Source organism: Rhagoletis zephyria, unplaced genomic scaffold, assembly GCF_001687245.7.
Source record: "Rhagoletis zephyria isolate East Lansing unplaced genomic scaffold, Rhagoletis_zephyria_1.1 Rzeph_scaffold_00621, whole genome shotgun sequence".
NCBI lineage: Eukaryota > Metazoa > Arthropoda > Insecta > Diptera > Tephritidae > Rhagoletis > Rhagoletis zephyria.
The window spans coordinates 185,132-208,026 of record NW_016157705.1 but is presented as its reverse complement, the minus strand read 5'-3'; the positions used below and the strand labels follow the sequence as shown (position 1 = coordinate 208,026).

Here is a 22,895-nt window from a genome sequence, read left to right as displayed (position 1 = left end):
TAATTTAGCACGTTTTGCACAAGCAATAGTTGATGGTTAATATAAGTATGTACGTAAATACGTTAAAATGACATGCACAGAGTTTTACAATTATATTAAGCAAAATCCAGAAGTTTTGAAACAAGTTCACAGCAACGAAACAAATGACTGATATTTTAATGTTACCTTGTATTTCATTCTTTTCTTTCGTGAAACCTAGATTACTTATAAGTACCGTGCCGTACAAAATTATTGGCTCGGAGACTCTTTCATCTCATCACAATTTCTAATCCGATCCTTTAGAAAAATATTGAAAACTAGCAATTACCCGGCGTGCTTCGCTGCGCCTTAAATGTATTTTTGTGTTGTAACTCTCCCCCTAAGCTCTTATGGCCTCATTTACAAAATATTTTTAAAGAACTTTATGAAGTTAGATTTAAAAAAATCGATCTATGAAGCATATTCTCACTGTCAATTCGAATAATCGATTTTTGCCTGAAAAACAAAATCGCGTTTAATTCGGCAGAAAAATTTTTCCGAGCCAAAAGAAAAAATACGTGTCACATTATTTGGACCAACAAACAATGTATTTGAGTTTGGTCGAAATTAAAAATCATGCTCGTACCTGACCGGTTGTCTGGAAATGGAAAGCATCTATAGGAGATTCTACTTAGCATTCCCCGAAGTGAAACAAAGAAGTGAAATCAATAAAATATTGTAGGACATTCTACTTTGCATTACCGGCAATGCCATAAGAAGCGAAAAAAATCGAAGGCTTTATAGCCAGGGACGTGAACCGGATGAAAAATTTGGTCGGTTCGGTTCAGCGGTTCGAACCGTTTTTGCACTTTTGGATTGGTTCGTCAAAGCGGTTTTTTGGGTCTTTCAACCGGGGATTCGGTTCGGTTCAACGGTACGAAAAACAAAAAAATAACGCGCAAGTTTAAGTGTCAAGTGCAACAACGCGCAAGGTTAAGGGTCAAGTATCTGTCAAATGAGATGGGATGCCTTTACATTTGATATTATCACATGGTAAAAAAACACGGTAGGTATTGCCCATGAACCAATTAGAACAGATCTGACCGGTTGAGAAGCAGCTATTTGTAATAGCAATTGAGAAAAAAGTGTGTGACGTTCGTAATTTTGAAGTTTGCTATTTCTGTTTTGTTTCTTTCTTTATGTCTATTTTGTCGGTGGTTTATTTCAGTGATTTTTAAGTGATTTTTTGTGCAAATGTAATTAAAATGAAGTGCGCGGTGATTGGATGCAAAAACACGTACAAAAATAATAAATTGGTTAGCACAAACATGTGCACAACATTGCTTGCAGTTTTTCTTTATGCTTTGTCTTCATATTCTTTGTTTACTTTTCACAGAAAATAACATGGCGCCGAAATTACAAAAGTCAGCCAGAAAATTACTTTTTTCTTTTGCTTCATCTTGTCGGATCTTATGTAGTTGGATCATGGGTATTACCATGTTTAACAAAAAGAAAAAAGTGGGTACATTCATCTATTGAAAATTGGTTGAAACGAACCTTTAAACCTTTATAGAAAGTGGTTCGGTTTTCGGTTCGGATCAAACATTTGTGGAAAATTTCGGTTCGGTTAATGGTTCAGTTAATTAATAGAAAAAGCGGTTTTCCGGTTCAAAACCGGTTCACGTCCCTGTTTATAACGCTATGCCTTTTAGAACACGTTACCACTAAAAGCGATTACCGATTTTTTGCTGGGTAGTTAACTCAGAAAATCTGTAGTTAACTGCCGATTCTGGGTTAACTACGCACTGTGAATTTGGCTCTAAATCAATTTCCCTCATCAATCTAAGCAATTTGGAGTACATTTTCGTTCTCGTCTTTTACCAACAGACGTTATGCATACCCGATTAACTGACCTTGTGAGCACAAGACAATTCAAGCATAAATTAACTAGTCTCCAAGTCTACTTAATCAAAATAAGGGTAATGATTTTTAATCACGGATACGATTATCTGTTTAATCAGATTTTATTAATCATGATTAACTGTAATCCAATTTAATTTAATCAAATTAACCAACACTGACAAAATTACAATTAAATTGCGTTCAACATTTTTTCGCTTTGCCTTTTATCTTCTTTTAAATTGCTCATAAGCAGGGCGCAGATTTTGCGGCATTTGCCTTTTTTTGGCTTTGAACTTAGAACAAAATGAAAGAAATATTTATGTGTTTGATTTTCCCTGATTTATTAGAGCTACATTAGTTATTGCCTTTTTTATCCTTCTTAGCCGTAATTGCCTTTTTTGTTTTTACTGCAATTTCTTTGCTTATCCGATTTTATTGCGCCTTTTTTTAGCGATTAAAGCCTTATTGGTTGTTCACATGATGCGATTTTCCAGGCAATTTTAGAGGGGATTAGTTGAATCAAAAGTTGGCTGCACCCCAACTTCATTGGAAGCGATTAGTTTAAAGGCCGTTCACACCAGCCGATTGTTGCTTTCAACTGAAAGTTGCCTGTAAAATCGCCCATGTGAACACCGTATAACCCTCACATTTTCATATGCCTTTTTTGTCGATGTGGCATCCATTATGAAGTGAGCTTTTTAAGAAAATCATGTATCGATGGATGTCAAACGCTCATCGCAAGTTGCAAAGAAATCTACATCGAAGCGAAAGATTTCAATTTTAAAAAGATGCCGAAAGCCAAATGCCATAACGTAAATAAGATGCAGTGTTTGATTAATGAATTCGGCAAAGATGTTTTTAGCTCAGATGGACAAATTCTATTTTGCACCGCATGTGAAATTAAAGTGAGCGATGGGAGAAAATATTTCGTGCAGCTGCATATAAATTGCGAAAATCACAAAAAAGCGCTAGCATTAAAAAACAACTCAACATTAATGCGTTGTGAAGAAAAAACTGAGTTTTATAGCGACTTAGTGAAAATGATGCTTGCAAGAGATATACCATTGAGCAAGCTTAGACGTCCCGGATTCAAAAGTTTTTTTTGTGAAATACCTAAAAAAGATAAATCAACACTAAGGAAAGGCTATGTTCAAAGCTGCTACGAAGAAGTGCTTGGAAAAATCAGAAGTGAAATTGGGGAAAATCACATTTTTGTCTCGATTGATGAAACGACTGCGAAAGCTGGCCGTCATGTCGCCAATGTCATTGATGGGCTTTTGGTAGAAAACTGACGTGGTTATCATTTGACCGTAGAATTCTTGGAACACGTAAGCGCATCTGCTGTTGCAACTTTATTTGATGATTCGCTGCGTCATTTATGGCCAGATGGAGTTTAGCGCAAAAAGGTGTTACTGCATCCCGTATCGCATTTTTTAAGCAAAAGTTACCACATCTTTCATTAAATACAAGATTATTTTATTTCTAAGCAGGTGCTGACTCGCTGGCGAACATGGCTTGACGCAGCTGTATATTACGCAAAGAATTTTTGCTCAATAAAAAATTTTATCGATGATATGGAAGACGATACTGCATGCGTAGAATTTTTGAAGAGCTNTGCTGCGTCATTTATGGCCAGATGGAGTTTAGCGCAAAAAGGTGTTACTTTTTGTAACTGATGCGGCGCCATATATGAAGAAATGTGGATCTTCGTTAGCCGTGCTTTACTCCAGCATGATCCATATAACTCGCATTGCTCATGGTGTGCACAGGGTGCGCGTATCTATAAGAGCCCCACATCCAAATGTAGATGCATTAATCTCAAACCTGAAAACGGTTTTCTTGAAAAGTGCATCCCGTATCGCATTTTTTAAGCAAAAGTTACCACATCTTTCATTAAATACAAGATTATTTTATTTCTAAGCAGGTGCTGACTCGCTGGGGAACATGGCTTGATGCAGCTGTATATTACGCAAAGAATTTTTGCTCAATAAAAAATTGTATCGATGATATGGAAGACGATACTGCATGCGTAGAATTTTTGAAGAGCTTGCTGAACGATGCGTCAAAAAGCAACTTATGCATATATGTATGTATATTGCAATTTTGAGTTTTTAGCGGATAAAAAAAAATTCGACAGCCTTAAAAAATCAGGTTTGCTTTAAAAGATATTTCAATAGAAAAGAATATAATGTCACTTCTTAGGCAATCCGGTCGGGGAAATCTTTCTCGTTTTAGATGAAATACAAAAACTGCTCGAGCTAGCAATACGATCTACTGCTGAATTTGTTCTGAATAAATTCCATGCAGTTTTTTCTGCTAATAAGGCCGTACATTCAGCACCAGGCTTAGAACTTCACTACGATCGTAGTAGATTTACTACGGTTTTAGAGCAAATTTTAAATTTACTACGCTACTCCGCTTTACCTACGATCTGCTACGTTTTTAATTCCAAAATAATATAGTACGCCTTTTGCAGTATCTAAACTAAAAAAAGAAAAACAATATAGAATTGGTTTTCTTTTTAATACAAACCCGAGTTGATGAATTTTTAAGGTATGATATAAATAATATTAGACTAATTTACTATTTTTATGTAGCACATACTATATCTAAACATAAATATGCCCCTACAGGTCTATTCTGCACGTTACCGAAGATTATGTGACCGGAAAATTTTATTACCAAAAAATGTTACCACTTGTCACCGCGATTCTAGGTCCGTTGGTAATGCTGTGAAAATATTCAGCAATTCAGCTGTGAAGATTTGTGGAAATTCCTGTATTGCATATTTCACGGGGCAATATTTTGTTACCAGCTTATGAGATGGTAACCAAATTTACGGTTACAAGAGGGCACAGAATTCGAAATAAGGTTTAAAAATTGACAAGACACTTTAATTACCGGTTATAAAATTTATGTTACCAGCGCAGAATAGACCTGTTAAAAGTATTCTTTCTGGGAAGTGGCATAACTTTCGTAATTTCTCCACGATAATAATAGTTGAAACGGCATTTTAAAGATAGTTTTATCCACTCTTTCGCTAAAATATCCAACACTTGCTTGAAATATTAGATGATAACTCTCGTCATTAAAAATCCATTTGGTTCCTTACTTTGGCTAAAGAGAGATTGTAGAGTCTAAGGTTTATAGGGTAAAGTTCCAGGGAAACAATTGGAGGATAGCGTAACGCATTTTTCGGCGAACATAAAATATGGATCGGCAGCCATTTTGCATACTTAACTAAAAAACTACTACGAAACATCATTTTCTGCTACGATTTTTTATGTAATTTATTCCGATTTAAGCTTGCCGTAGTTCTAGCCCTGCTCAGCACTTTCAAGTCTTTGTTTCGCGATAACAGAATGAGCCTGTTGCCCGAGAATTTGAAACTGTACATGGTAGTTCAGTGCTACCACACTACAATAAATTATTTGCTCATTGAATTTAAAAAAACAATTCTTTATTTTAACGGACTTTTTGCCTACTTTTACCTTTTTTGTAGTTTTATTTTGCCTTTTTTCATGTTTTTAGTGCCATAAGGTCCGCGCCCTGCTCATAAGTGTTCATTTCGGCACATTTTCTTACCGTAATTTTTTGTAATTTGTTACGTCTCGATTTTGAAATTTGCCAAATTCCTTCCTGAAACCTTGATTTTTACACTGAACCTATTCTGGTGAACGGCGAAATTATAATTTTAAATAAGCCTCAAAAACCACCTATGATAACCGATTATTTTGAACACTGTAGCAGTATTACTTATGTATTTCAGAGCTCTTCCCAAGTAGTAAGTCGCGATCGCGTTAAAAATAATCATCTACATGAAAGTACTTCCCTATGCCTTTTCAAATGAGTGGAGGCTATTGACCATTTGATTATTTGGTAGAACTTATACATTTATTTATTTAATAAAATATCTTAATTCTTAATAAAAGTTTAAAGACCAAAACTTTACTTACGGTCTAAGTGTATAATCGATATATACTCCAGAATCGTCGGTGTTGCCATCTGAAAATTTAATTAAAAAATTTAACTACCTTTATTTTTTAAATAAATATATATGGTGTTACACTGAGGGAAATAGTGCATAGTAAAAATTAATACTTTATACTTGATTACTCAGGTTTACAAAAAAAAGGATCAGTCCAGCGCCTTCGTCTTGACCTGCAGGCTGTGTCGGAGACAGCGCCGCTAGACTTAAACGTAGAATACGTAATATTATTAAAATCACACGAAATATTCATTTTGATTGTATTGAATTGAATTTAATAAATCAATATGAATTGAAAAAAATATTAATACTTAGCAATAGAGAAGCAGATCCACATTAACTTTAATCATATGTACCATCATCTTGCGTCTGATATTGTGATACCTACATATTTCATGTCATGATGAATTAATTTAAACTTTAATTTTGAAATACGTGACAATGCTCCTAAATACAGTTCAGAAATAAAGCCTTTTTAAATCCATTTCATTTGGTACCCATATGTTTAATAATTGCTTTCACTTATTAAATAATTTGAGCTTACCTTTTTAAACAGGTGGCAACCTTCTTTAATATTGTTAATATTTGAACTAAGGATATCTTACCACCTTCGCTTCACGTCATGTTTTAATATTTCATTTAATTAAATTCTTATTATAAAACAGGTGGCAACCCTATCCAAAATATTTTAAAACCAAACCCTTGTTAAACCTTTTCCGACTGACACACATAATGCGATACATATTTAGATTGTATATATAATTCCCTGAATTCAAGTTGAATTTAATCTCTAAAACTTATGGTAAGCCTTTTAAATAAAATTAAGAAAAAAGCATTTTTAACGAATGCAAATTTATACCCATACTTTAATAATTCATTCGACTTATTAAATAATTTGAATCTAACTTTTCAAACAGATCCTGTTCAAATTATTTTTAAACCAAAACCTCGTTAAACCTTTTTCGTTTGACACTTGTATAGTGATGCATATTTAAATTATCTAATCCTCTTAATTCAATTTGAATTTAGATATAAAATCAGATGGCAACAATCCTACATGTAGTTTGAAATAAAGTTTCTTCAAAGCAATTTTTATGTATATTCACATTGAAGTAATTTATTTAACCCATTGCTGAGGAATTAAAATATGGTTACCTAACGAAATATTCTTAAGAAACCTTTAGTTTGAAAGTTTTAAATAATCTTTAAGTCTTTCATAAGGGTTGCCACCCTTTTAAAAATTTAATTAAATAATTTTATATTAAGTATTACAGTAAAAGGCGGGCAATGGTCCTGGCGGTTGATTTATCGGTGGTGATTTGAGATTTACCCCTGCACAACTCAACCCTGGTGTCTCCGAATGAAGCTTCAACGCATAATAATACTGGCAAAACACTTCTATTGGGCCCATCATAGCACACAAGATTTCGATATACTCAGTGGTGCAGCAGATCGATTTAATCTGATATTCACGGCACTTTTTCTATCTTGGCGATTAGCCAAAGTGGATCATAAATAAGATTTTTAGTAATAACTTAACTCCAGCGCCAACTGGCAAGTGAAATTGTGAAACTACACTATCCTGAGAGCCACTTAAAAGCACACAAAAAACTTTGTTAAAATCGTTCCGGGAATTTAGGAGGATTTCCCTCAAAACAAACATACAAAAGAATTATATGTATGTGTTTGTACGGTGCCACGCCCTCTTTCCAAATAGCCCATTTTTCTTCATGAGTATAAGATTGATTTCATATATCGCCGGACCAAGTTCCAGTATTTTACCATGAACACTTCCAGAGATATGAAATATGAAAAAATCGGTTTGTATGGGAGGTGCCATGCTCCCTTTATACATCGAAATTTTGTTTAGCTTAAGACCATTCTTGGGGTATCTGGGGCAAGTGTCTGAAATTTAAAAAAAAATCGGTTCGGCTGTTTTCGAACTTTGCAAACACATGAAAACCGGCTTTCAAAATATATATTAGTATAGAAGATTAGTATGAATCTAAATGGTTTTGAATATGTATCACATAAGTTGCCATCTTTGTAAATGGTTAAATTCAAACTATTCAATATTTTAAATGATTTATTATAATATGGGTATCAATCGAAATGGGTTTTCAAGGGCTTCATTTTAATACTACATGTAAGAGGTTTCCATCTGTTTAAAATCTCAAATTCAGTTCAGGGGTTATGTTATGTGTTAGTTTTAGTTTGAAAATATTTTGAAGATGGTTAAATAAATTTTAAACCTCCTGTTTTTTAATTGAGTTTTCTTGAAATAAATTTTACTCAATGAAGCACGTAGAAATTTCATACACTCAGCGAAGCGGGTGAGGGCGATCTAGTTAAGAAATAAAGCCTTTTCAAAACCATTTCGATCGATTCTCATCAAGTAATAATTCATTTAGCTTAAAAATAATTTGAATTTCTTTTTCACATCTACAAGCCAAGCCCTTTAAGCTAAGTATACACGGTAGAGAAAAAACGCGAGATTTAGATAAAAATCTCGCTAGAGACGTGTAAACAATCAATAGAGCTCTACGAGAGACTCATCTACAAAGTCTACGTGACATTTATTTAGCGAGACTTTTTCGCCGTGTACACAGTCCAACGCAGCTAAATCGAAAACTCTACGACAACTCTACGCTCTATTTAGTAAGCCAAATAGATTTTTTGCTCCACGGAGAAGTACAGTAAAGCCTTGATAATGAATTTCATTACAGATTGTTAAATTTTGAAATGGCTAAGATATTAAACCGTATATTCCATACAAGCACACCATTTTAAGTACATTTAGAACGTAACCAAGTAATGTACCGGGAATCATTCTCTTATTTTCATTGGCATTTCAATGGCTTCTCCAATAGCCTCCGTCCGTGGCAAAGGGGCATAATTATTGGTTAAAACATAAGGGGTATTCACAAATTGAGCAGGTGGTCTGGCACTCCGGCAACAGTCGTTGCTTGAGTTATCTGCTGTTTTGTCAGAGGGCCAGACTACTTGCTCAACTTGGTGAATATAATAATAATAAAAATAATAGATTGGCGCTTACACATATGTTAGTGTTTGGCCGAGCTTCTCCTCCGATTTGTGGTGTGCGCCTTGATGTTGTCACACAAAGCGAAGGGACCTACTGTTTTACGCCGAGTCCGAACGGCGATTGTATTTTTGTGAGCTGTTTTTCATGGCAGAAATACACTCGGAGGTTTGCCATTGCCTGCCGAGGTACGAAGCCTGTTAAGAAAAAACCTCTTCCTATATTTTTTGCGATGTTGCTTTGACCAGGGCTTGAACCCAGGTGCTGATGCGCGAAAGCGCGCACTGCTTACCACTACACCACAGCGGCCCATATATAGTAGTTTGGCTGAAACTGCTCGGAGACACTACTTTCAAGGGAATTTTAAATATTAAAGATTGTTTGATGTGAGTCCAGAAGTACAACTTAAGCTTTCCTTTCCGAGGAAAGCGTTTTTAAAAACTTAAAACGATGCTTTTCTCGATCCGCATCTCGCGGACAATTATCAGAAGGCAAGTCTTTATTTCAATTGACTCTTATTTATAAGCTAACATTTGCTTTCTTAAGAACTAATTTCACAATGACGCTTTGGCGTTGCATCAGCCAGTGGATGGATGAAATGCCAATGCGTGAGAAATGCGATATTGTTTTCTTAATCAAAAGTTTACAGAAGGAACGGAAAAGACATTGTTGCACGTTATGCGTTCTGGGCTATTGGAATGCGGTTATGTTTACATTGGCTACAATGTCGCTGTGTGGTATTATTTTGGTTTGATCTTCGATCGCAAAGAATTTATTTAAGAATGCAAAGATGCTGCCGTCAGCATTTTGGCCATTTGTTATTTTAGTTCAAAATGTGATATTAAATTACAGAGGTTGTTGCTTTATGATTTTAATTAAAAACTGAGTATGTGAATATGCTTTCTGTATTTGAACTTTATTGTTTACAATATGTATTTAAACCGTTATGTGTGGTCTACTGTTAACTCCCCCCTCCCTAAGATGAATCGTCCCCGATTCTGCTCTATTTTCTGTTAGTGTTTTTATTCGAAATAAAATATTTTTATATTCGTTTTCTAAATTTTAATTTTTTTCGTATTTTTATGTGATTTTTGTAATTTTGTACAAAGATAAATGGCAAAAATTATGCATAAAGTAATAATAATATACCAAATGAATGAATTGGTTTTAGAGCTTTTATTTTCTTCACCTAAAATATTTATGTTTTCTAGTTTTAACAGCTTGTTACTTGATTCTATATATTCCAATATTTCAAAGTTATTTACATAGTTATATTTCAAATAGTTCAAAATTTTGGACTCAGTGTTTCCGTATGTGATATTATTTATCTCAGTTTGATTTTCAAATGTAATTAAATATGTTCCTTCTAGTGTCGGTTTTCGACATTATTTTTTCCTTAAATTAGTATTGCCCCTTGTTTTATTATTTCAATTTTATTGTTCCGTTCCTTAATTTTTTTACATTTTCCTTGATTTTTATTTAAAATCTGACAAACATGATTTTTCTTTTTTCTAATTTACAATATGTGTTTGTTAATTCAGTTCAGCAATTATAAAATTAAATTAAAATTCAATTATTAAAATTTGCTTTTACAATTTGTTACATTTCTGTAAATTAGAAGCTTACCGTCTAGTTGAGCTACAGCCCTTACTTCATAAAACTTACAAGTTAATTCTATTTTTGGGTATTTAATGTAAAGTACAATTATGCCATTATTTTGTATGATTTTAAACTCTGAAATGTCCATTAAATCCGTAAACGTCATAGTTCCATGTTGATAATAAGTGATATTTTTTAGTTCGTCAAAATGTAAAATAGTTGGGTTTAAAATTCCCATCTTTCCAAAAGTTATTGTATTTATCATGTNATTTTGTATAATTTTAAACTCTGAAATGTTCATTAAATCCGTAAACGTCATAGTTCCATGTTGATAATAAGTGATATTTTTTAGTTCGTCAAAATGTAAAATAGTTGGGTTTAAAATTCCCATCTTTCCAAAAGTTATTGTATTTATCATGTTTTGAAGTTNGAGCAGTTCCAAAATTGTTTCCTCAATATTAGATTTATCCTCAATGTTTTTTAATATTAGAAATTTAGAATAAGCGTCTACACACGTGATGAATTTTAACTTTTGGGCATAAAAAATGTCTATGTGAAGTTGTTCTCCTTCTTCTTCTGGAATTGGAGCTTTACATATTGGAATTTTTTTAGGATGCCTATCGTATTTATTTCTATTGCATATTATGCAGTTTCGGACGTACTCTTTCATTTTCTTTCTCATTTCCGGCCAATAGTGTAGCTTTTCTATTTGTTTCATATTTTCGTTATAGCTTCGATGAGCTCTGTNGTGTGTGCAAAGCTGTTGTAAGGCAGCTAAGGGAGTGTCAAACGTCTAATGTCAATAATGAGCAAACCTTTAATTATTGAATCATGGTTTGAAATTAATTCGTGAAATTTGTCATATATTTTGATGAAGTCGTCATGGTCCGGAGTTCCTGCCATTTCTAAAGTGTTTCTAATTCATTTATACCTTTTTTTTGTCTAAAGGTATTTTGTTTTAATTGTCCTAACAACGTTTCTATTACTAAAATTTCTGATTCGGTCTCTGCATTATTAAACTCTAATTGAGCGTTGTTATTTTTGTCGTAAAGAACGCTGTTATAAAAATTTTGTTTTTCATCGGCTATAATATTCTCAAAATATGTTAAGTTCGTAATACGAAATATGTCACCGTACTTGCTGTAAATAGAAACATCTCCGTTTTCAATTAGTACATAGTCCTGTCGAGTGTAATCAATGATGTCAGCTTTTGTTAAACTGAGTAGTAATCCAAGAAGTAAAAGTAGCACGATGCCAATCTAAAATATTATGATTTCATGTTATCTTTATGAACAATTCTATTCCCATTATTAATTATTATCTTATTCCCTAGATTTTCCTTTACTTGTTGCTTTTTATACCTAGTTTTTAGTTTATTTCTTTCTCCTATAACCTGGATAAAATTGTTTATCCGTTCTATTTTTATTATGAGTCGCGAGCATTTTTTCCTGCGCTTGCCTGAGGATGTTGGGTAAATTTTCGTGTTTTACTTTATTGTGGAAAACATCTGTTGGTTTGAAATTTATTACCGAATGTATAGTCATATTATATTGTTAAACAGCTCTTAGAATTGTTTCTAAGTCGCTCACTATGTTGTATTCCTCTTTTATGCATCTAGCGATTTCGATTATTGTGGAATGGACTCTCTCTATTTGTCCATTAGTAGTACTGTGCCTTGGATCGCAAAAATAAATTTCAATATTTAATCTCTGCATTAATGATTTGAATTGGGGTGTTGTGAAGCTTGGTTCGTTATCTAATGTGATTCGTTTTACATCTGGGAAAGTTTGGAGCAGTTCCAAAATTGTTTCCTCAATATTAGATTTATCCTCAATGTTTTTTAATATTAGAAATTTAGAATAAGCGTCTACACACGTGATGAATTTTAACTTTTGGGCATAAAAAATGTCTATGTGAAGTTGTTCTCCTTCTTCTTCTGGAATTGGAGCTTTACATATTGGAATTTTTTTAGGATGCCTATCGTATTTATTTCTATTGCATATTATGCAGTTTCGGACGTACTCTTTCATTTTCTTTCTCATTTCCGGCCAATAGTATAGCTTTTCTATTTGTTTCATATTTTCGTTATAGCTTCGATGAGCTCTGTTGTGTGTCTGTTCAATTGTACCCGATTGATCTTCTGTATTGATGATATCCATTGGAAAAAGTTTGGTGTACACAAATTTGTTTTGAAATGTTTCTTTCAGCGGTCGCTGTATTTCGTGCAAATCCTCTACTGTGTAGTGTATTGCCGTTACCAAGCTAGGTCTAATATATTCTTTCAAAATTGTGAGTAGATTCTCAACTGTGTCGTTTTCGATCAAGTGTCTTTCGTTTCCAAAAGTTTCGATTAGTTCATGGATAGTGAACCTATTTTTACATAATATATTTTGCTGCTTAAACTGGTTTAAGGGTTTTTTTAGTTTCTTGTATGTGAATGCTTTCGCTACTTTGTGCGGAATGGTGCGATTCATAATCTGGTGAATCTCCTGATTCGCTGCTCAAATTGTTCAATTCAATGCGGGATACACAAATTTAGGAGAAAATTCTTCGATAAACGCGTGCCATCTTTTCATTTTGGAATTTGGGTTACGAGTTGATAATGCAAATGTTAACGGTTGATGATCCGTATGAATTTCAAGATTACTTACTCCAGATAGGGGTTTTCAATGCCCACACAATGGCGTACAACTCTTTTTCGTTTGTAGCATAATTTCTTTCCGTTTTATCGAGAGTTTTGGATATAAAAGTAATTGCTTTATTTTCCTGAGAAAGCACTACGCCTATTGCATCGTTAGATGCATCAGTAGTCACCATGAATTGTTTTGAATAATCGGGTTGCGTCAACTCCATTTCTGACGCTAAATGCCTTTTCAGTTTGTGAAAAGCAGAAATACCATTTTCATCTATTTCTATATTTACTTTTTTTGACATGTTTTTTGAAACTACCGTTTTCTGCTGATAAATATTTCGTCAACGGCTTTGCAATTGCCGGGTAATCCTTAACAACTTTGCGAAAATATCCTGTAATGCCTAAGAATCCTCTTAGTTCTCGTAAATTTTTAGGTATTGGGTAATTCAGTATCACCTCGATTTTATGGGGATCTGTTTTGACAATATTTTGGGCTATAATGAAACCCAGAAACTCTATTTCAGTTTCGAAAATTTTTGATTTTTCAAGTGAAATTTTCATGTGGGCTTTACTTAGTATTTCAATTATCATTGTTCTAAATTTTCTTAAAAAATTATTATGTCATCCATATAAACGTGACATATTTTTCCTAAGTGGTCACGCAATATATCGTCCATTGCTCTTTGAAAAATTTTTGGAGCATTTTTTAGACCAAAAGGCATGCGTAAAAATTCGTATTTTCCGTTATTAATGGAAAAAGCTGTTTTCTCTATGTCATTTTCTGACATTAAAATTTGGTGAAAGCCGGACTCCAAGTCTATACTTGAGAAATATTTTGCTTTCCCCAAATTTGATAAAATTATGTTTGTATCCGGGATAGGGTAACGATCGGAAACAGTATGTTCATTTAATTTTTTGTAGTCTATAACCATTCTAAATTTCGGTGAACCGTTATCATTTGTTCCTTTTTTTGGTACGACCCACATTGGTGAATTATAAGGACTTTTACTAGGCCTTATAATTTCTTCATTTAACAACTTGTTAATTTCTTTATTAACACATGAATTCACGGATAGGGGGTATGGATATTGTCTGCTCCATATAGGTTCCTTACTTTCCATTCTTATTTCTTCTCTTACGTCTGTTATAAACGCAAAGCTTGTATTAATTTTAAAATGAGTTTCTTCAATTTTATCTTTTATGCTTTCTTTTAACACTGATAATTCCTCATTTTCATGTCCAGGATTTTTATCCAAATTATAATCTTCAGCTGATAATTCTGAGCCTCTTTCACTCAGTATTGAATAATTGTCTACGATATTGCCAGAATATTCGTCGACTAGCGCTTTAGGATCTTCATGTCCCAAAGAAAAATATTTATTTAGTATAATACTATGCCGGTATCAACTTCGGCGGGCGCGTTAGGATTTTCCTGTCCCAAAAGGTTTAAATTTTCTGAATTTTTGTACTGTCTAACTTCTTTTTTTGTTTTGCCAGTAAAAACTTCGGCGGGCGCCTTAGGACTTTCTTGTCCCAAGGGGTTTAAATTTTCTGCATTTTTGCACCTTTTAACTTCATTTTTTATATTGCCGGTAAAAACGTCGACGAGCGCCTTAGGACTTTCTTGTCCCAAGGGGTTTAAAATTTCTTTTTTCGCACATTGAATATTAATNGCGGGCGCCTTAGGACTTTCTTGTCCTAAGGGGTTTAAATTTTCTGCATTTTTGCACTTTTTCACTTTTTTCATATTTTGTTTTTCACCTTCTTTTTTATGTTGCCGGTAATTCCATCGGCGGGCGCCTTAAGACTATCATGTCCCAAGGGGTTTAAGTTTTCATTTTTCGCACATTGAATATTAGTATTCATGCTTTTTTCAACTTTTTTATTTCCACTTTTTATTTTATAATAAATTTTTCCATTACGTAAATCGATACGCGCTTCTATATCCTTTAAGAAATTGTATCCTAAAAGAAGGTCCGATTCCAAATTTTCTATTTCGTATAAAATTTGTTGGACTCCAAATAATGTTATTATGTGGTAATATTTTATAATAGAATATCCATTTACAGTTTTCACTCTTTTGTAGATGGATAACTCATTCTTATTTTCATAGACTCCTTGCTTAATGTAGCAAGAGGTCGCTCCAGTATCGACAAGAGCTTTTAGTTTCTTGTTTAGTTTTCCGTCGTGGACGGTGATGTAGGGGAGGACGTCTCCTCTTCGCCTAAAAAATGACTTTCGTGAATATTACTTATTCTCTGTGATTTTTCCTGCGGTCGGAAACTGTGGGTGCTTTCCCTTGGTCGCTTCGGAGCGTGAGCATTTTGGGTTTGGACCCCATTTGCATAGTTTTGGTTATACACTCTTGAGGCAGATGGATCAACATCCATTGGCTCNAAGCTTTTAGTTTCTTGTTTAGTTTACCGTCGTGGACGGTGATGTAGGGGAGGACGTCTCCTCTTCGCCTAAAAAATGACTTTCGTGAATATTACTTATTCTCTGTGATTTTTCCTGCGGTCGGAAACTGTGGGTGCTTTCCCTTNAGACGTCTCCTCTTCGCCTAAAAAATGACTTTCGTGAATATTACTTATTCTCTGTGATTTTTCCTGCGGTCGGAAATTGTGGGTGCTTTCCCTTGGTCGCTTCGGAGCGTGAGCATTTTGGGTTTGGACCCCATTTGCATAGTTTTGGTTATACACTCTTGAGGCAGATGGATCAACATCCATTGGCTCTGCTTTGGATGTAATGTTCCTTGAAGGGAACCGCAAATTATTACTTGAATAATTTTGTTTTGCTTTGGTTCTCTCATTCGCGAAGTTTCGGGCAAAACGTGCCCTTTGGTTATTCGACTCCAGCTCTTGAGTCTTGGCTAAAGCGTCTGGTAAGTCTTGCGGGTTTAATGAAAAAATGATATCCCCAAATTGCGCATTCAGACCAGTAATGAATATTCTTAAACGCATGGTCTCTATTCGTTTTGTTTAATTCCTTTGTGATGTCTACATTAGTGCCATGTGTCATTATGGTCTTATTGGTTAACAAGGTCAGTTTTTTGTTGACCAAGTTATAATACTCGACAACCGACATCGCGCCTTGTCGAAGGACACTTAGCTCCTGCTCGATTATATAAATATGACGTTTGTCCGAATATGAGAAATCAAGACGAGCTATTAAGGCATCAAAGTTTAAAACTGTAAAACTGTTCTTAAAACTGTAAGTGCCGCGAAGTATTTCATACTTCCCCTTACATATAAGCTCATTGCGTTATGAGCCGCTCCTCTCCAGCTAACATACGCGTTGATCTTTCCCGGAAATTCAGGTAGAGATTTGATAACGTCCAGTGATTGCTGGCAAACTATGTTATCATTAATGGTTTCTGATTGACAGTCAGTAGCCCTAGGCGTATTTACATCTACCTGAGCCCTTAGCCTATCAATTTCCTGCCTTAGCGTAATAGTACTTTCTGCTATTAAACGCGAAATCAGGTCCACGGTTAAATGTGCGTTGTCGTTTACCATTTCGATTTATTAATGTTTTTTTTGTAATTAAAAAGTTTTTCTATCTTATTTTTACGTTCTCTAACGTTTTCTATTTAGGTTTGGCAGTTACCTATTTTGTGAGCCCCGTGACAGTATTCGCAATAAAACAGTCGTTCGTATTTGCGTTTATCTAACTTATTTCCCATTAAAATTTTTTTAAGTCTGGTCTTCTATTTTAGTTTTCTGTAAACATTGCCTTTTATTATTATTATTGATAATTATAATTATATTATAGTGCATTTGTTAATGTTATTGTGGCTTGTTAACATCTTATTTTTAATATTTTTATTGAGCTTTGTACCACGATTGTTTATTAGGAAAAATTTAAAAAGCAACAAAGTCTAAGCGGTAGAAGTTATAGCACTATTTCGGAGATCACCACATCTCCTCATCAGACTTCTTTTTNGTTCAAAGTCAAAAGCGTTAACCACCTGCCTGCCTGAAACTATACAAAAAAGCAAATAAGCAAATGGATGTACAGCGTGGCGACGAATAACTGTTACCCAGTTTTTTTTGAGAAATAAAAGGGTCCTTTATAAATTTTGCGAAAAAAGTATTTTATTGTTAATTTTCCACAGATTTTACTTTAGTTGTATTAGTTAGTTTTTAAATTTTAATCCTTATCTACATTTGCCAGCAGTGTAAACTTTGAGAGAAAAGTTCATTTGGCACGCAAGTCTTTTTCAGGTGTATTTTTTCTTAGGCTTTGTATAAAAAAAGTACAAAAAAGAAAAAAACTGTATAAGGTTGGTCGAATGAATGGCCGTCCTAGTCACCAGTCCCGAGTCTATTAGATTTTTGAGTATGAGGCCTTATTTTGGACAGAAGGGGGAGTATAAGGGACTCAAAATGGAGAAAATTTTCCTATGGTTACAGAAGATATGGAACAAATTAACTGACGAGGACCTGCGTGCCAAATGAACTTTTCTCTCAAAGTTTACACTGCTAGCAAATGTAAATAAGGATTAAAATTTAAAAACTAGTTAATACAACTAAAGTAAAATCTGTGGAAAATTAACAATAACATACTTTTTTCGCAAAATCTATAAAGGACTCTTCTATTTCTCAAAAAAACCTGGGTAACAGTTATTCGTCGCCAGGATGTATAGAATTGACAACAACAACCACGCTGTCGAGTTTAAATAGCGGCAAATCAGATGCACTTGACAGTAGTTGGTTGAATAAGGAAAAATGAATTAGCAACAAGAGTTTACGGGATGTACATAGCTCAGTGGCTAACGCTTCTGACTTTGAACATCGAATACGCAGGTTCGATCCCTGCTAAAGTCTAGAAAAAAGAAGTCTGATGAGGAGATGTGGTGATCTCCGAAATAGTGCTATAACTTCTACCGCTTAGACTTTGTTGCTTTTTCAATTTTTCCTTATAAACAATCGTGGTACAAAGTTCAATAAAAATATTAAAAATAAAATGTTAACAAGCCACAATAACACAACAAGAACACAATAACGTGGTCCAAAGTTATGCGGTAACATACATAAAAAAATAAAAAAAATATTCCGACGAACTGATAACCTCCTCCTTTTTTGTAAGTCGGTTAAAAACGATGCTTTTCTCGATCCGCATCTCGCGGACAATTATCAGAAGTCAAGTCTTTATTTCAATTGACTCTTATTTATAAGCTAACATTTGTTTTCTTAAGAACTAATTTCACAATGACGCTTTGGCGTTGCATCAGCCAGTGGATGGATGAAATGCCAATGCGTGAGAAATGCGATATTGTTTTCTTAATCAAAAGTTTACAGAAGGAACGGAAAAGACATTGTTGCACGTTATGCGTTCTGGGCTATTGGAATGCGGTTATGTTAACATTGGCTACAATGTCGCTGTGTGGTCTTTTGGGGTGATCTTCGATCGCAAAGAATTTAATTAAGAATGCAAAGATGCTGCCGTCAGCATTTTTTCCATTTGTTATTTTAGTTCAAAATGTTATATTAAATTACAGAGGTTGTTGCTTTATGATTTTAATTAAAAACTGAGTATGGGAATATGCTTTCTGTATTTAAACCTTATTGTTTACAATATGTATTTAAACCGTTATGTGTGGTCTGCTGTTAACTTACACATAGTACGGAAGAGGGAAGTTGCCATGTTTAATTTTTAGGTACATTTGTCTACTTTTAGGTAGACTTTTTTTCGGTAAATAAGTACAATTTGAAAATTTAATTCTTGTCCATATTGCGAAAATGTATTTTATGACGTACGAAAATATGTGAATGCTGTCAAATCGACGAAAGGTTAGCGCTGCGCTGATGGCGCCAACTATATTTTCTACGTCTACATACAAAGCTAAATCTAGGCGAGAGGTAACTATTGTCTACCGTGTACACAGCTTGTAGAGTTCGTGATAGAGAAAAGTTGGCATTTTTCTATTTTATCTCTAGCTAGAGTGAATATCTCCTAGAGTTACTATACCGTGTAAACTTATAGCGTTTTCTTTTCTCGAAAAAAGGCTGCACTTGTACTGCCTTGTGTTAGCGCTGTCACATTTTCATGTTCTTTTCTCAGCCCTTTAACAAGGCGTCCTGTTCTTTTCTTAGCAGGTTGCGCTCTGATCCGGCGAAAGTACTGCCTTTTCTGCCGTCAAATAAACGTGAGGGTGAGAGTTGCATGGTTGATTTTTAATTTAATCTTGTAAAAATGCAATTATTTTTCCTATCAGAAATAAGTGTTTTGCTGTAAAATTGTTAAAGACTTATAGGCCAAGTGAATAATTCAGCTTTATTAAGTTCTATAAATAAATCGTGATGGAGTAGTATATTTTCTGCTTCATTCTCATATAAAGAACGCAACATTTTCTCAGGTTTCAGGGCAACGCAAAGCAAGAGTTCCCATATAAAAGGGAAGAACTTTTTTTGAGAAAAGAAAACGCTATTAAGTGAGAGAGGAGATTTTTATTTCAGTAAAATTCTAGAGATTTCTCTACCGTGTACGCTTAGCTTTAATTTGATACCTCATTTTGTCAAATCGAACGAACGGTGCAGATCTGATGTGACGAAAAAGTTTTCGCGTATTATGCATTCATAGGTACATAAATACATTCATTGATAATTACATAGATTATCTACTAAAAGAAAAACATATCCACAAACTTAAATCAAAATATGTATGTAGGCATGTATTTACTCAAAAGCCGAAATATCCAACACATACTTTTTGTCTCCTTCTCTCACTTCCAACGCAAACACGCGTTTGCAAGTTGATGACGAAATGCTTTTCTATGGAAAATCATTTATGCCCATATATTGAAATAAAATAAACATACTTAGAAGATATCAACCAATACATCCCATATACCAAACGAAAGGAAAAAACTTGAGTTTTTGATTAAGGAAAACCAAAACAAAATCATTCAAGTGGTTTATTTTATGAACAATTTTTTTGCCTTAAAGTGCTCGATATTTGTTGAATTTATATAAAATTTGTACACGAAAATATTTCTACTGCTCCAGAGAACCCATATTCCGAAAATGGAAGTAATATCTGCAAATCATATGTTGCTAGAGCACTTTAAAGGGTCAAAATTTACCCCAAAATAAGCCTACGTTTGGTCGGCAAAAATCCTCCGGCTGAACCCTCCACGAGAGTGCCGACTGGAAATGGCCACACCCAGGATGTAAGTAGGCCTTACCTGGGCATCGCGGATCTCTGCCCGGGTGGACGACCCTCTTTCTCCACAGCCCGTGGGAACAAATATGGAAAAAAAATCAAAAAACAACAACAAAAAAACAACAGCAACAACAACAACAAAAGCGATGCAGAGTACCTCCACCAGCCGTAGTGCGGTGACAAACAGCGGGAAACCAAGGGCAAGCTCCTGCAAAAAAGAAGGAAAGCGGTGGTGGGGATGCTCAAAGGAGTCCACTCCGGGAAACTCCTGGCACCAGTGGATGCCAACCTGGCATGCAGATTGCTGATTCTGGGGCGCAGGCCCCGGGCGGTCCTCCCGCGACACCCTCGGCCTTCTCGAGGCCTGACCAGAGGCCAGAACCAGCTACAGCGGGCTATCGACAGAAGAAGATGGCTGCACGAATCCTGCAAAGGTTCACCACTACGCCTGACCTATGTAGCAAGGCGAAGGCAGAGCTTGTGAAGGAGATCCTCACAGAAATCGACTGGGCGAAGGCAGTTCTGCCCGATTACCGCAAGCCGGAGGAGAGACAGCCGCAGGCGCCCTCCAGTAAGCGCAATAGATCGGCGGGAAATACGCCCAACAATGCAAAGAGGGTCAGAACGCAGGGGCCTTCTTTTGCTAAAGTAGCCAAGGAGCAGACCCTGCTTGGCGTCATTGACGAGAGCGATGAAGACAGCCTAGCCCTGAGGCAGCAATGGAAGTGGGTTAAGGCCGCGATGGCCGACATTGCTATCACCATTATGTTGGAGAATCCGGGACCTCCGCCAACCTGTAAGGGAGCGGGGTGGTTCCAAAATAACATCCGGGTTATAGCATGCGAGGATGCTAGATCAGCGGATATATACAAGAAGACAGTCTGAGGCTTTCTGATATTGACAAGCGTGAATAAATTTGTGTCCTCTTGAATTTTTCAAATGAATCGGCTTTGATAATATAATATAAACTCGTAAAAACCTCATATCCACGTAAACCTCGTAAAATTGTTTAATTTTGAACGGAAAACCGGCTTGTTTACGAGGTTTACACAGGTACGAGGCATTTACGCGTTTATATGAATACCCAGAACGTTTCCAAAAAATTTAAAAAAAAAAAAAACGTTTATCGAAACCAACAGATTACTTAAAACCGACGTTTTGAAATAATACGATGGAAAAACACTAAAATTTGTAGATACCCACGTTCTTTACCAGTAAAATCCGCGCTCTCAACGCTTTAATACTGCTGAAATGCCGTATCTGCGCAGATATGGCATTTTAACAAGTTTTCTCGCAAATTTTACGTTCCAGAGAAAGACGTATCTACAGTTTCGCATACATGCATTAAAAATTTGATGGTTTTTTTTTTGTATAAATAAAAAGAGGAAATCCGAATTAGTCTAAAACAGTTGTCTACATTTTAAAAAAAAAGCATACATTGGACAGGCCAAGTACAAGCGCGTTTTGTTTAATTTGTCGGTTTGACTTTGAATGCAGATACCCACATTTTAAATCAGTACGGCAGAACAGACCCCGCAGTCAGCGCGTCGAATAAAATAGGGATATAGAGGTTTGGAAGGAAGCGTCCTCGAAGGTTCCCCAAAAGCAGCCTTCTGGAAAGCCTAAACGGCAGGCTTCCTCGGGTCGAAAGGCGTACTCTGACAGACGCATGGCAACCAAGATTTTGGAACGCTACGGTGGTCAGGATGTTTCTCAGTTGTCTGACAAGCATGCTAAAACGCTCGAGTGGACCAAAGGGGTGCTATGCAGTCAAGTTGGGTGTACAAAGAGTTCCACCAAAGGAGATGCGAGCGCATGTCATGCAGCTCCCAAGAGACAGAGGTTTCTAGAGGGAGAAAAACGCGTGGAAACAGCCATCTCCTCTGTCTTCGTAAAGGTGGTTAGAGGAAGCTCTGGGCCACCTCCAAGATGCGAGGATGCTGGATGGCATCATGGCATCCACAAGAAGATTGTTTGCGCCGACGAACGGTCGGCATCTATGTACAAGGCTGCAGTGTCTCTGGTGAGGGAGGTTTGGAAGGGAGCCAAGCTAGAAGCCGTGGAGGAAAAGGACCTTCCTTCCCGCCCGCGTGCGCATGCCTGGCTCCCCGCCGAGCCCTCCGCACCAGAGGATATAGAGGAAATCCTCCGGTACTGCAACCCGCAACTGCCCACGCACAACTGGAGGGTTGTCAGGTTTGAGGGTTCTGAGGAATCGCATGGGCAAGCGCTGATATTACTTAACGCGGAGTCCCTCGGTCCCCTCGCTGAATCAGAGGGAGCCATAACTTATGGCTTCGAAAGGGTAGTCCTTAGGGTCTACCAATCCGATGCCTGGAGGGATGGCTCTCAACCTCCGGAGGTGCCAACGATGGGTCAGGCCGAGGCGGGAGAAACCCCCATGAGCATGGAGGTAGGATCCGTCACGTCAGAAGCCGAAAGTGCTGGGGATGCTCTCTCAACCGAGGGATCCGTCATCAGCATCGGACGGTTCTATGACAACTGATGACGGTTCGGTCAACGAGGACGTCGAACTGGCGTGGCTGGAGAAATCTTTGGAGGATGAAGATCCTGCAGATAAATCTCCAACACTCTAAGGCGGCGTCCGCAAA

The 22,895-nt window shown here is 35.9% G+C and overlaps 1 protein-coding gene across 1 annotated transcript in view; it reads right to left on the bottom strand.

The window, feature by feature from the left end:
- Phm (Peptidylglycine-alpha-hydroxylating monooxygenase) overlaps positions 1-22,895 on the bottom strand; it is a 195,448-nt gene that overhangs the window by 4,565 nt on the left and 167,988 nt on the right. Inside the window, exon 6 of the mRNA XM_017613169.1 lies at positions 5,817-5,865. Coding sequence (XP_017468658.1) covers positions 5,817-5,865 — 49 coding nt within the window. The remainder of the gene's footprint in view (positions 1-5,816; positions 5,866-22,895) is intronic.